Raw genomic sequence first — 15,967 nt, forward strand, 5'->3', positions numbered from 1 at the left:
AGGTGTATTTGATTAAGGAATAAAGTGCTGAAACCCATACGTTGTAATATGCAAAATAGATAAGGCCACTCAATGGAGTCGAATGCTTTTGTGGCATCCAGGAATACCGCAGCCACATGGACAGTAGGGTGGAGATAATGCAATACTGAGAATATGGTTCTTAGGTTATGGGATGTGGAACAACCAGGTATAAATCCCGATTGGTCCGGTAGGGCCACCATGGGAAGTAGAGGCTGCAAACGGTCCGCTATGAGTTTCGCAAATATTTTTACGTCAACATTGATGAGGGAAAGGGGCCTGTAAGAATCTAGAGATTGGCTGTCTTTGTCTGGCTTCAACAATGTAATAATCAGGGCTTCTCTCATCGATGCAGGGAGGATCTCTAATTCTAATGATTCTGCAAATACCTTGTGTAACCTAGGAGCCAATTCCTCCACATATGTCTTATAAAATGCTGTGGTTAGTCCATCTGGGCCTGGTGCTTTATTTAATGGCAAACCCTTAATCACTTTCGCTATGTCTTCAACTGTCACTGGAAGGTCCATGTATTTACGGTGCCCATCACCGAACCAAACCAGCGCGATGGAGTCGAGGAAGTCCTCAAGGTGTTCCGGAGAAGTAGTGTGCTTAGTCGTGTACAAGTCAGCATAGAAATTTTTGAATTCCTGTAGGATGTCATTCTGACCTACAATTATGTTCCCTGTGGTGCTATGGATTGTGTGTATGTATTCAGTTTTTCCGGTAGTACCAAGCAGTCTCGCCAGTGTACGGCTCGGTCTATCCCCCTATCCATAGCGCCTGGCTTCCGCATGTTTACCTAGGAATTTTAATTATCGCTGCGCCTCTTCCGTATAGTCTAGCAACTTCGCCTTCAGCTCTGCCGCTGTTTCTGGCGTGGGGTTCTCACAGAATCGCTTCTCTAGATCTTTCATTTGGCCCTCAATTGTGCTGATGGTACCTCTGATTGCTTTAAGGACTCCGGCCTGCCGCGCAATGCATTGACCTCTTATGACCACCTTGAAGGCGTCCCACATTACTGAGTCAGTGGACACCAATCCTGAATTAGTAGCAAAGTAGTAATCTGTGATGTCTTGACTAATTTCTTCCTTGAAGGCTTCATCAAGGAGTGCCTGAGGTGGCAGGCGCCAGCTAAATGCACGAGTTGGGGCATCAGGGATGTTCAATTCTAATAAGCAGGGGGCATGATCCGACAGTGAGCGGGCCAATCCATCCACACGGGCAGTCCAGGCGGCCACATCCGAGGAGACCAGCCAGAAATCTAATCTGGACCATGCAGCATGGTGACTAGAGATGCATGTACCTTCTTGGCCATTGGGGTGTCTGACTCTCCAAATGTCTGTTAAGGCCCTTTCCCCTATGATGTCATGCAATGCTTGGTTAGCGTGCGGATGTAGCAGTCTAGGCGCCCCCTGTCGGTCCAAACAATTTAAGATCCTTTGTCACATACTTCATGATCATTGTCCGAGGCTTGCACCTCGTTTCATTATCCACAGTCTTGTCAGTTTTAAGGAGTGCATACACAGGATTTGCTTGGTCTACTCTACATAATTGTTGCAAAGGTGTTCTTAGTGGCGGAAAGAGGTAACATTAAGACTCTCATGAGTATGCATAACTTTTCTTTCAGTCAACTCCCTTTTAACATCGTCCTTTCTAATTCTCACAGTGTCTCTCTAGCAGAGATACAATTCTGTCCATCCATTAGGTCCTTATATGGGTTCCTTAATCCCGTATGTAAGCAGATGCATATTGTTTCTGCAAGTTTCCTTCAGTGGGACTGCACTACACACACAACAGCGTTTTTATCGCAATCAGTCCGTTGAATGAGCCATTCCCTTGCTCCTGTACACAGTTTCCTGCCTCTAGTATCCACAACATTATAGCATTGTGTGTACAGGTGGCTGGCACTGTAGTTGGAATACTAACACTTGCACTTAGTGACACAAGAACAAATTCAGCTCAACGTGATAGTTAAGTTGTTCTTCAGACTACACTCTACCCAGGATGGGACAAAAATGAAATGGTTGTACGGGAAAATTGAAGTTTCCTACCTTGTCAAGGCATCTACTGTAATTTCATGTCCATATCTAGCTCCCATCTGGCATGGTCACATTCTCCTCAATCAATAAGAGAAGCTCCATTATCATCAGAACACAATTGCGCTAGGTCCTGGATGAACACCTCTGCTTCAATGATCAAATGTGTTAGACCTGACACCCTTGGATGGTAGCAACCCAACCATGTTGCCTTCTCCCCTTCCATGTGTGCTGAATTCATTTATGTTGGCTTTAGGAGTATGTGATATTTACCACTGCTAACCAGTGCTAAGATACTTGTGATCTCTCCTTAAAACATGGTAAAATACACCGCATTGGCACCTTTAATTTTCTTGTAAGTCCCTAGCATATGATACTACATGTACCCTGGGCCTGTAAGCTAAATGCTACTAATGGGCAGCATCACTCATTGTGCTACCCACTCCAGTAGCCCTTTAAACATTTCTTGGGCTTGCCACTGTAACCTGTATTGCAGTTTTAAACTGCCATTTCGACCTGGCAAAATAGGCCTAGTGTCAAACCTAAACTTCCCTTTTAATTCTTATACATCACCATTTAGGTGGGCCCTAACAGCTCCGAGAGGAGGAAGCATGGTATTTAAAAAGTAGAACATGTGTACTTAAGTTTTACATGTCCTGGCACTAAAAAACTCCTAACGTTGTTTTTTGCTGTGGTAAGACCTATCTCTCCCACTGACAACTGGTTATCTTATTACATTTAGTAAGTGCTAACTTTGTATGGGGAGCTGATAGAGATATGCTATTTAGATTAAGCATGGGCGGAAAATCCGTTTCGCTCGCGGGTTTTGCGGATTTTCGGTAAATTCGCAATCCGCGAGATTTGCGAATCTCCCGCAAAATCCGCAAATCCGCGAGCAGCAGATTTTGCTCGCACTGTTCGCACTGTTCGCGTGAGTTCGCGCCCCGCGAATAAGTGCAAAATTGCAGAAATACAATCTTAGCAAAACTGAAAGTAACTACTTACCAGGTTCAAAAGTTCAGGCTCATCATTAGTAGCCATTTCCTGTAGTGCTTCCTGAGGGGCCCCTCCAGAGTTCAGTTGCCAGTTGAAACTATTATGTGACCCTGCTCTGAACCTCAGAATAGTTACACATATGCCACAAAGGTCCTGAATTACAGCTAAGGGAGACAAGCAGGAGCCAGGCTGGAAGTTCAAATCCATTAATCAGCCCCTAATTCATTATTGTCAGTTGGGGCAGGGCAGGTGTTGTAACTAATTTTGCAACAATGAAAGCACTTAGCAAGTGCAAAAGATCACTAATCAGGAAGCACTAAGGAAGCAGGTGCCAGCTAAAAAAATATTCTGTGACACATTAATCAGCCCCAAATTAATTCAGGTCACTTGAGGCAGGGAAGGTGTGCTTGCGTTGCCACAATAATGTACACTGACTGGACAACCAGAGGGTGCTGTGATGAAACAGAGGGTGGCATGGGTGGGCCAGAGGGTGGCATGAGTAGTCAGAGAGTGGCAGTGGTGGCAGAGAGTGGCAGTGATGAAGAAGAGTGTCCCAAACAGGCTGGACACGTAGAAACAACAAGTTCGCGAAACTTGCGACCCGACAGGTAAGTTCGCAATTTGCGACATTGTAAAAAACCCTCGCGAACTGGCAGAAACCCGCGCAAACACAAAAAAAAAAATCCGCAAATTCGCGAGAATTCGCGGATTTTGCGGATTGCGAGTTCGCAAATCCGCAAAATTCGCGAACGCGAGATTCGCAAAATTCGCCCATGCTTAATTTAGATACACACAAATTGGTAGGTAAAACCTCTTTAATGGTAAAGTCAGATTTTAAGTCAATTCTGAATATGTAAGTTTTAGAAAATTGGCATGTTCTTGTCCTAAACATTTGTGCATTCTGCCAGTATCCTGGGTCACATGACTGTGAATGGCTCAAGTATTGGGGTTTGTGTATTCCTCCCAGACAGAGATGCAAAGGGGACTGGATGTGGACAGGAAGCTCCATCTTGCCAGATGGCTGGGAGTGCAGCTGTGCCCTGCCTCACTAACACTTCACAGGGTTTCCCTCAAGCACACACAAAGAAACCTGACACCAGCCTTTTGTCAACCCAAACAGTTTGGAGCCTTGACAGGGGCTGGGAAAAACTTTCCAGAACCAGAGGTGGAGGTAGAACAGGATCCCCCCTCAGCCATAAAAGCTGGCACCATAAATAAACATTGGACCCCAGAACCACTCTTCAGTACACCCCTGGACCTGTGGAAGATTCAGAAAAAGGACTGTCCTGCTCCCACAAACACTACTCTGCTGCTGAACGGACTGCCCTGCTACCCAGCTATCTGAAGAAGGAGGACTGGACCTACGTTTTGCACCCAGGACCACCAGAGTGACCCTAAGGTTTAGTTGGCTGATCTCCTAACTGAGCTACAGGGATATAACAAGCTCCTGAGGCCTTGAACCCTGCGGCTGGCCTCTACCCCAAGTGGTGCTCCCCAGGTCGTGGTCACTTGGTGAGGTGCTGGACTGGCCTCCTCCTACCAGAATCCAAAGTCTGGGACTTGGAAAGTTTTTCACCAAAAACTGCTCTGAGAACAAACAGGAGATGGGGACCTTCCTGCCAGATGATCCACCCAAGGTGCATCACTGGTCGGACTGACTTTGCGGTAGCACCTGCTATGTTCTTCTCTGCAGCATTAAATCCTCAGTGAGACCTCCTGGCAGCAGTATCTGCCTCTGTGGAGCCTTCTTTGGCTACAGCCTGCTGCCTTGTCCCGCTGGGTAAATGTGAGCTCCAGAAAAATGTCTACGTCGGAAGGTAGGAATCTTTTCCTGGCTCAACTATAGTTAGCACCCCATCAACGATGACCTCCTCAGCCTGGAAACCCATCTTTTCTCGCTCAGAGCTTTCTCCCACCTTCCTTGACAGCTTTAGTGAGACCTTGTCCAGCAGCTTCCCATTTTTGACAACAGCCCACTGCCTAGCCCCTCTAAGACTCTATCTTCTCCAGAACTTTTTTATGGAATCTATTTTTTATCTGAAGTAAGCTGAGATAGGGCTCAATCCACCCCTTGTATCCGACCCACGCTCCATCATGGTTGGCCTTAACTTTTGGCACAACCAGATACCTGCGGTTGCTACTTTAATTATTTTTATATCATATAACAGGAACAACCTCTTCTCTGCCCACGTGGACCAGGGTCAATAATATTTACATACAAACAACATCCACTGTGGGACTATTTTAGAAAAGTAAGCTACCCTCTACCCGCCATTTGGGTAAGCCAGCATTGCATGTGCTAACTCCTAATCATCAAGAGTTCCCTTCCCACCTTGGTAAATTTTCATACAAAAACAATCCTAACAAATTATTCAAAAACTTGCTGATAATGGTAACTATTTTTCATATTGTTCATTAAGCAAATTACATATGCAGATAATAATATAGTTAATAACACAAGTGCAGGCGACGCAGTGCTCAAATGTGAGAAACAAATACAAATTAGTTACAATAGACACACAAAAAGCAAAATAGTTTGCTGGTTCTACATGTTACAGAGAAAAACACATGCTTATATCACATCACAGCCTGTGAACTAATTTGTTAAAAACAACCAAGTGAAACAAATGTCGACCTTTCGACCCCTGTTGAATCTCGGGGTGTCTTCAGGACAATAATCGCCTGACTTATTACTTGCAAAGTATGAGAGGGCAAAAACAAAACTAACCGTCAGTCTGTGTCCACTTAATGTATTGTGTATATCTGCAGTTCTGGCTCCACCTTACCATATCTTAGCTCAATGGCCACTACTCACTGATCAGTGTATATGGCAGTGTAAATCTGGCAAAAAAACTTCCACGATCAATGTAAATTGATCTTTGTAAACTTCAGTTATACCCAACAATTTCCATAGGCACAAAAGCAGCCAATACGAAGGTCCACAAGAATTAAACATAGTCTATATCATCGTCTGTATTATAGGCAATTCTCGTCACTCATATCAAGGCATGCATAATAACCATACGTAATCATGCCTCATAGTGACTACTCGTGAAGTATGCATATCATGTACATGCAATTGATTCAATGTCCATCAAAAGTGCACCCCATACACGATTAAACCAGTACGCATAGTGAATTACATGCACTTACTACCGTCAACGAACTATGTAACAACGTGGGAAATCAACATCTGTGCTGAGAAAACTATGCGTCAGTCGTATCAGGACGTACATAATGTCTATATATAATCATGCATCATCGAGACTACTTGTGAAGCATACAAATCTTAAACATGCATTTCATCCTTTGTCCATCCCATGTGCACCCCATGTCTTAAGTAACCGATATACATAGTGAGATACATGCTCCTACTACAATCAACATACTGTGGTACAAAGTGGTTAATCAATTCCCCATGCATAAATGTTTAACACAAAGCGTGCAACCACCTATCAGGGGGACAGCCTAGTTATATTCAAGGCATGCAAAAAAAGTGAACCAAGCATCTCCAACAGTGCTCTGTAGCTGTCGGCATTATCCGCACTCACACGTCCTGGCGTCCTGGATTTTTAGACCGGGCGTCTCGGATAAAATCTAAAAATACAAATTTATATACATCATTAAGGCATTTTGAACTAAGTGTCATTGTGCTCAATACACCCGTGAAAATATATCTTCCACTTACTGGTAAGCACAACTTGATATACAACTTTCCATCTATATTTCTCGCCGAAACTGAGCAGTCAGAACCAGCTGGTCACGGACAACTCTATATATATCACGTGTCTCCAATGCCTATAATGCTAACCCCGGTCACCATTTTGGGACAGTCTCATGTTGTCTCTGCATGTACGGATTGATGTTAAATCCCTCAACAGATTATTACGGTTAACCTCAAGATGACAGAGCTGAAGGTGTTCTGCAAGGAGGGAGGGATGAATGTGCGGAAGGGAAGCACGAAAGTGGACTTTTAAGTAGCTATTGGAGCCTTTGAGGAGCTAAGGTGTATGCAGGCTACAACAGAAGAGCAAGAGGAGGATACTCCTGAGGATGAGGAGATGGACTCGGAAGATGAGGACAAGGGAGAAAATGGCCTAATGCATGCCCAGAGCTGTGGACCACCTTCCCACAGGAGTGAGGTTCCGTGCAGGGCAGGGGGCAGGGAGCAGTGTATCCTTCCACAACCTGTCCCCCGAAGAGCTGGAAGAAAGGAAGGCCTGAGAGGGGGCTCAGGCTGCAGCTGGTCAAATCGCAACTGTAAGAAAGGAGATTGGCCCTGGAGGAAAGAAGGGCTGAGGCTGAGAGGGCATGTGCAGAGAAACTAGATGAGGCCCCAGAAGAAAAAAACAATGTTGCTGGCTCCTGAAGTTAGTCTGAGTGAGCTGGACCTGAAGTGCAAACAACACCCAAGATCCAGCAATAATGGTGGCAGCTAAAAAGCAGTGTCCTATGGGGATAAGAGGGTCCAAATTCTTACAGACCTGGTACCTAGCTATATGGTGGGGAATGACATTGTTAAGTGGTTTCCATCTATGAGGTAGCCCTAAGGATGCATAGGGTCTCAGAGGAAGATTGGGTGTGGGAGGAGTCCTTGGAAACACATGACTGCAGATGGGACGGATACCCTGATGGCATTAGAAGTAATGAACCAGATGAGGTATTCCCCAAGAAGCTATTCTTGTCACCAAATTTAGGCTTACCCCAGAGAAGTACCACATAAGATTTAGGAACAGCCAAAAGCTGTCAAGGCAGTCTTGGTTGGATTTCCCTGATTACCCCAGAAAGGCACTGAATGGCTGGGTGAGGTGCAGCCAAGTGAGTAGTTATGAGGTGCTGTATGATCTGATTTTGAGAAAACACATGCTCAATTTTTGGCTTACAGTGCTGGGCCAACACCTGACTTACTTCACAAAGAGAGCTTGCAAAGGAGACAGATCTCTGGGCCAGCATCAGAGTGTTAAAAAAAGCACAAGGGAGGCAGGACCCCAACCAGATGAAAGCGAGTGGAGGCAAGGGTAAAATGTTTGAGTTCTCAAAAGGTCCCCAAAACAATTATCAGGGGAAGGATTCACAGCTCAGCCCTGGTCAGAAGAAGGGAGGGTTCTATGGAATAGAGAATTCAGGTCACTTCACCATTAAGTGCTTTGATTGTCACAAGTAAGGCCACTCGAAGGAAGCCCAAAGAGGCCGCACCTCACTGGTGGGCAGACCCCGGGAATGGCAAGGGGAGTGCTCTGGGAAGAGATTGTCCCAGTTAGTACAGGGAGGAGAGTGTAGAGGTTACCTTGGAGTCCTTGGGTTACAGAGAGATGGTACCCAAGGCTCACATCCCTAATAACACTTTAAAGGTATAGGCCATGGGTAACCAGGGGGAGAGAATGGTGGCTCTGAGAGACAAAGGAGCTTGTATGCATATTGTAAGGTGCCAATTACTATCCTCAGAGCACCTCATTTCAGAAAAACTGCTACCAACAAATACAAATGTTGGACACTTTTTCCAACCCTTCAACATAGAGTCCTACAAAGTTTTATCCTTCACCCACCTTCTTCAACATATACATGGAGCTACTATATCACCACTAACACATTCCAACTCTTACATATCTTTTATATGGCTGATACTCAACTATACCCGAAAATATCCTTCCCGAAATATATTGCATTCTGGCTCAGATCCACACATACATTCAATCTTGGATGTTCATCACTATCGTAAGGCTAATCCACTTGTAACAGGCTGCATACTGATTGCCCCACTTACTGCTCCATTACTAATGTTGGCTGAACTAATTTATCCTGCGGATCGGCAGTCCCTGTAATATAAGACTGTGCTAATACCGTTTGACCTGATTGTGGACAAACATTTAAATGTGCTAGGCCATATCAATAAAATGGTTAAGGCTGCACAGTTCTATCTTGTATTCCAGAACAAGATTTCAAAATAGTTATGCAATCTTCAAACTAATATGAATAGTAATCAAAGTATTTCATTCTAGAGCTGCAAGCTCTCTAGCCCAGACTCTGTCCTCTCAGAATTATTAGTCCATTCTACGTGATACACCCCCTCCTCCTTACTAAAAAAATGTACACTAAATCAAACCTTCTCAGGGTTGGTTAAAAAAATTGGAACTAGGTTCACCAGTATTTTCTGTGTTCAAATAGTGTCCGTTCAACCTGTACCATACATTTCCAGCTAAATCTTATCCTACCACTCTGTGATGTTCTCTAAACACATGTACCTTATTGTACATTTACACATTATGGATACCTGTTTAAGTGTTTGCCTTATTCCTGTTACATTTAGAATTGTATCCGCCAAAGATTTATTGTAAAGTTATGACCTATGTTTATCCTCTTACTTCCTTGTACTTTGCCCTGAGACGCTACAAACGTGCATGCACCACTGTGTGATGGATAGTAATGTGGAGACTATTAAGTACATGCAGAACCTTTTTAATGCCACTATTTGAATGTTGCGCTTTGTCTTGTGCACTATCAGTGTTCAGAGAATTCTCTGAGGGATGTTTGTCAGTTTGCAGGAACAGGCAGAAACTGTTATAATGGAGATTGCTCCAAAAATTATGAAATATGTTAGTAGTGTACTGGGAATTATGGCACGCACTGCGACTATTCTTGATATCATAGTACATATAGGAAATATATATGATCGACCATGAAAACGAGTTCCCAAACACAAGAAGTGCAATGAGTTTTCTTATCTAGAACTCTTGGAATAGGAATGAGCAGTTCCTTTGACATAACTTTACATAACATTGTGAATAGTTAGTTTCATTATGGATCTTTATAGGCATACAGCCCTATCTTATTATAGTAAAAAATATTCAACATAGGTTCTATTTTTACTAAATTAAGACTTGCTACCTTACACTTTTTAGTTGCATTCCCTAAGTTAAGGAAAAGGTACCATGTTTTACCAAATTGTCATTGTGATGGAAAATCTCCCCAAACCACGCTGCACTTTTTATTATTTTGTGATTTCTATAGGGACATTCGTAAACTTGCTCTGAAACCTCTCTTTTTAGTAAATAAATGTTATCATTATAAACAAGCTTTTAACTGTATCTGTAGCTTGGAGAATAAAAAAATCATTAATGCTGCTTGCAATTCTATTCAAATGTCTATTGAGAAAAGAAAGACTTATTCCTATTTGGAGTCTTTAACTTATGAAAATTACGAAGTTTGAAGGTGGAATTATAATGCCAACTATTGCAAATGCATGATATATAGAATCAAATGCCCTTTACACACTTTGGAGAAGGCTCCTTTCAAGATTAATGAATTTAAAAGATTTTAATGAACTTTTATTAAATTGTTTCCTTGAATCATTATCTAAAAATGGACTGTATTTTTGTAAATGAATAGTGATTGTGTAAGTAACATATTTTTTATTCTTGTTATTAGTATGCTATTATGGTCATGCAAAATGTACTGAATAAAGCTTTTTGAATTTGAAATTTGGACCTTTAGTTGCTTTTTCACAAGTTTGATATCAGGCATCACTCACTGAAGGACTGTGTCATTAATATTGTCTGGATTTATTGTGCTCTTGCCTCTTTAGGAAGGATTTGAAAGAAGCCATTGAAAAGCTAATTGAAAAGAAGCGTCAGAAACTTTCAACTGTGGAGAGGCTGGAAGAGAACATGGATTTTGCGTCTGAATTAATTTTTGCCCAGGTATTGACAGTTTTGTTGGCGATGGAGTCTAACTCTCCTTTTGTCATATGCTTTCCATCCTTTCTTTTGTTCTTGAAATCATATAACTGTAGAAACTATGAAAGTTTAAAAACATAGAGCCAGATTTAGAGCTTGGTGGACAGAGTACTCCGTAGCACCCTGATGACATATCCTACCCACCCAACCCTCAATCATTCCAACTCATTTAGTGACAAGCAGACCTTAAGCATTCTGTTGAGGGGCCGCAATTGGCTCCATTGACAGAATATTTCCTGCGATGGTTCAACAGAGGGCTCCGTCACTGCCAGCGAGAGACAGGAAAGAAACAATAATGACCTCCACACAGTGGGGCTATTTAGTTTTCTTTTTTCCAAAGAAGCTCCCGTTTAGGAAGTCAAAACAAACCATCCACCAAAATGTTAGTACATTGAAAGGAATCCCTATGACTGCCGTTCCTTTCAATGTACAGAGATGGTATGCAGACAAAATATCGATATTTAAATCTCGATATACAATAATATCTAAGTTTAAATATTAAAGGGACATAATATAGAAGGTAAGTAATATCGATAGATTTTAATATCGATATTAGTAATATCGATGTTTTAAATATCGAAGTTAGTAATATCGATGTTAATAATTTTGATGTTACTAATATCGATTTTTAAATTAATTTTATGTATATTATTATGTATTCATTATTTTTTTAATGTATTTTTATGTAACTTAATTAAATGTTGTATTTTAGTACTGTAGCGGGTTGTGGGTTTATAGGGGAATAGGGTGGGAAGTAATTTAATTATACTAAATTAATTATTATTTTGTAGGAATTATAAATTAATTTGAATTAATTGGTAATTAATTTTTATTAATTGGTAATTAATTTTGATTAATTGATTAATTTATAATTATGTTCTGTAGCGGGTTGTGGGTTTATAGGGGAGTAGGGTGGGAAGTAATTTAAATTTGATTAAGTAATAATGTTTTTTAATTAATTGTTTTGTTAATTATATAATTGTTAATCAATTATTGATTGGTAATTAAATATTATTAAATGGTATTTTTTATTAATTTTTTTAGTTATTTAGTTAATTATTTATTGCTAATCATGGTTTTAATAATTGTGTATTGGTATTTGTAAATGGTTTATATTTATTTAATAGTTACGTTTTTTATACATTTATTATACATTTTATACAATACATTTATTTATAAATATGTTTATTTTTATCCCTACGCTATCCAACACTTTTCCTACTGTTGCACTCTCTGGAGTGGGAATAGCAATTGTTACCCCTACGCTATCCAACACTTTCTCTACTGTTGCACTCTCTGGAGTTGGAATAGTAATTGTTACCCCTACGCTATCCAACACTTTCCCTACTGTTGCACTCTCTGGAGTTGGAATAGTAATTTTTACCCCTACGCTATACAACACTTTCCCTACTGTTGCATTCTCTGGAGTTGGAATAGTAATTTTTACCCCTACTCTATGCAAAATTTTCCTTACTGTTGCACTCTCTGGAGTTGGAATAGTAATTTTTACCCCTACTCTATCCAACACTTTCCCTACTGTTGCACTCTCTGGAGTTGGAATAGTGATTTTTACCCCTACGCTATGCAACACTTTCCATACTGTTGCACTCTCTGGAGTTGGAATACTAATTGTTACCCCTACGCTATCCAACACTTTCCCTACTGTTGCACTCTCTGGAGTTGGAATAGTAATTGTTACCCCTACGCTATCCAACACTTTCCCTACTGTTGCACTCTCTAGAGTTGGAACAGTAATTGTTACACCTACGCTATCCAACACTTTCCCTACTGTTGCGTTCTCTGGAGTGGGAATAGTAATTTTTACCCATACGCTATCCAACACTTTTCCTACTGATGCACTCTCTGGAGTTGGAATAGACATTTTAACCCTACGCTATCCAACACTTTCCCTACTGTTGCACTCTCTGGAGTGGGAATAGTAATTGTTACCCCTACACTATCCAACACTTTCCCTACTGTTGCCCTCTCTGGAGTTGGAATACTAATTTTTACACCTACGCTATCCAACACTTTTCCTACTGTTGCACTCTCTGGAGTTGGAATAGACATTTTAACCCTACGCTATCCAACACTTTCCCTACTGTTGCACTCTCTGGAGTGGGAATAGTAATTGTTACCCCTACGCTATCCAACACTTTCCGTACTGTTGCTCTCTCTGGAGTTGGAATACTAATTTTTACACCTAAGCTATCCAACACTTTCCCTACTGTTGCACTCTCTGGAGTTGGAATAGTAATTTTTACCCATACTCTATCCAACACTTTCCCTACTGTTGCACTCTCTGGAGTTGGAATAGTGATTTTTACCCCTACGCTATCCAACACTTTCCATACTGTTGCACTCTCTGGAGTTGGAATACTAATTGTTACCCCTACGCTATCCAACACTTTCCCTACTGTTGCACTCTCTGGAGTTGGAATAGTAATTGTTACCCCTACTCTATCCAACACTTTCCCTACTGTTGCACACTCTAGAGTTGGAACAGTAATTGTTACACCTACGCTATCCAACACTTTCCCTACTGTTGCGTTCTCTGGAGTGGGAATAGTAATTTTTACCCATACGCTATCCAACACTTTTCCTACTGTTGCACTCTCTGGAGTTGGAATAGACATTTTAACCCTACGCTATCCAACACTTTCCCTACTGTTGCACTCTCTGGAGTGGGAATAGTAATTGTTACCCCTACGCTATCCAACACTTTCCCTACTGTTGCCCTCTCTGGAGTTGGAATACTAATTTTTACACCTACGCTATCCAACACTTTCCCTACTGTTGCACTCTCTGGAGTGGGAATAGTAATTTTTACCATTACGCTATCCAACATTTACTTACTTTTTTAATTTGTATTACATTTTTATTACTTGTTATTTACATTATTATTTTATGTATATAGATTTATTTGTAATTTTTTGTATTTTCATTTATTTATACGTTATTAATATAATTTTTTAGAGTTATTATTAATGAAGTATATACTATGTATTATATCTTTAATATTTGTTTTTATTACATTATTTATTAATTTTAAATATTATAATATATTTTTAACCATGATTATTACATTTATAAGTATTATTTTCGTAATATTTTATTTAAAAAACGATATTTTTAAAAAAACGATATTTTTGACATCTGTATTGTTTTCCAATATTTTTGTACTTACCTTGTTAGAGATAGGATGTCGATGTTATTGTAATCGATATTTGTGTTGTGATATTTTTGTAGGTAGATATTTTTGCATTCGATATTTTGTCATAGATTCACAGAGATAACTGCTGGGCCGAGGGTCGTCTCTAAATCAGGCCCATAGTTTGTATGAATTTAACTGCAGATCTGAAATCATTCAAAACGTTACTGAACTAGTTGAAGTCTACATGCTAAATGAAGGTATGAATACTTCTAAATACATTCTCAGATTTTACATAACTGAAGAGACACTTAGCCATTCAGTTGGCAGAATGAATGCATCTCCCAAACTAATACATTGAGTGTGCTTCTATAGTTGTGAGACACATTGTATAGTATTTAATTTGTGTTTCGTAAGGGAATGAAATGACGCGCATTACATATCTCATTCACTGGTACACTATTGTCTGTTGGTGATCCATTACACTGAGACATGAACACAGTCTACGTATTATGACATCTTGGTTTCAATATGGGTCTGGGAAGATTGCATAAGGCGGAATCAACTGACAAAGTTCTGCTATTCTAAATTGATATGGAACAAATGTATGAACTTAAAGTTCATAAAGAAAGTGTAGCTTAATTTCTCGTTTGAACCATTAGCCATAAATTGTTTGAAGAAAGCCATTAGAAAATAGGTTTTTTCTATTAGAATCTCCTGTACTGAATACTGGAAAGGGAGAAACGATTTTGGCTTGGATAAAATGCTCTACAAGTCAACCAACTAATGTATCACCACCAGCAAAAAGTGCAGTTTGTTCCTGAGATCCATTCATTATAGCCTATAGGTTTTAGAATGATTACCATTATATGAGGGCCAACATTATGCTAGGGAAGCACTCCATAGTATCAAATATGTACTCAGTAAGATATGAATGCTCAAGATTAAACAAGGGGTAGGTGCCATCATGCCAAGGATGTCCTCAACGTGCAAGCAATAGCCATTATTATGCCTGAGGTTGGCACCATGATGCAGTCCAAACACTAGGAATGGTCAGAATTCTGCACGAGGTAGCTATCATTATGCAGAGAACACTGACACTATGGCAAGAATTACTGCTTTATGGTACACCATGTTTGTACTCCATCAACCAAAAAATTCTAACAATATGGCAGTAATTGTTACCATTGTGCCTGAAATAAGTATTGGAATCCCATGGTTGCTCACAATATGACAAGAATGATCACCATTATCCAAGAGTTGGGCCATATTATGCATAATATGGTGGTTGTATACTGTAGGAAACCACTAGATGTCATGCATGGCATACGATTTCAGGGCCAGGTGGCCACCAAGGGGGATCAATAGAAGTGGCTACGAAGCAGGGCAAATAGAAGGAAAACACACACACATACCACAGAAATGGAAAGTGAATTATTAGTACTGGTAAATATGTATCTACACTGGCAATAATGCCACTAACACAATATAAGGCTCAGAATAGGTCTCGTAAAATCATTCTCCATGCTCAACCCTTGGTAGCTTGGCTGCGAGAAGGCAAGCTCAACTTCAAAGATAGGTACGTAAAGCATTAAAAAAACATCAATTTACAAAATAGTTAAGACACAACACACAGTAAAAATCCAACAACAATTTATAGAAATAGGAAATATATTTATCTTTAAAATGACATCAAAACGAAATAAAAGTCAACCTAGGGAACTGGAGATGTGAATGTTTAAAGATTTAGCACTACATACCACATAGAAACCTATAGCGCCTATTGGGACATCTGGTCACGCTAGACCAGGACAAAGTCAAAGTTTCAGGCCAACCCCAATGGAGCCCTGCACGGCTACCCCTCACTGTAGGTCTCTGACTTAGAAACTTTTTGAGAACTTTTCATCCAGGGGTCCCTCAAAGCTCCCAGCCAGTCCGGATTTGGTGAGGGTTCATCGGCTTGCTTTGCAACAAGCTGCTGGTTAAACTCATGGAAGTGAGACCCCCCCAGAGCTTTCCAGCATGATGACACA

The 15,967-nt window shown here is 40.6% G+C and overlaps 1 protein-coding gene across 1 annotated transcript in view; it reads left to right on the plus strand.

Moving 5' to 3' along the window:
* The window catches only part of CYP19A1 (cytochrome P450 family 19 subfamily A member 1), a 190,290-nt gene that overhangs the window by 143,735 nt on the left and 30,588 nt on the right, over nucleotides 1–15,967 (plus strand). Inside the window, exon 6 of the mRNA XM_086958293.1 lies at nucleotides 10,633–10,747. Within this exon, the coding sequence (XP_086814419.1) occupies nucleotides 10,633–10,747 (115 nt within the window). The remainder of the gene's footprint in view (nucleotides 1–10,632; nucleotides 10,748–15,967) is intronic.

The sequence above is a fragment of the Lissotriton vulgaris genome, chromosome 2_1 (genome assembly GCF_964263255.1).
Source record: "Lissotriton vulgaris chromosome 2_1, aLisVul1.2, whole genome shotgun sequence".
Lineage (NCBI taxonomy): Eukaryota > Metazoa > Chordata > Amphibia > Caudata > Salamandridae > Lissotriton > Lissotriton vulgaris.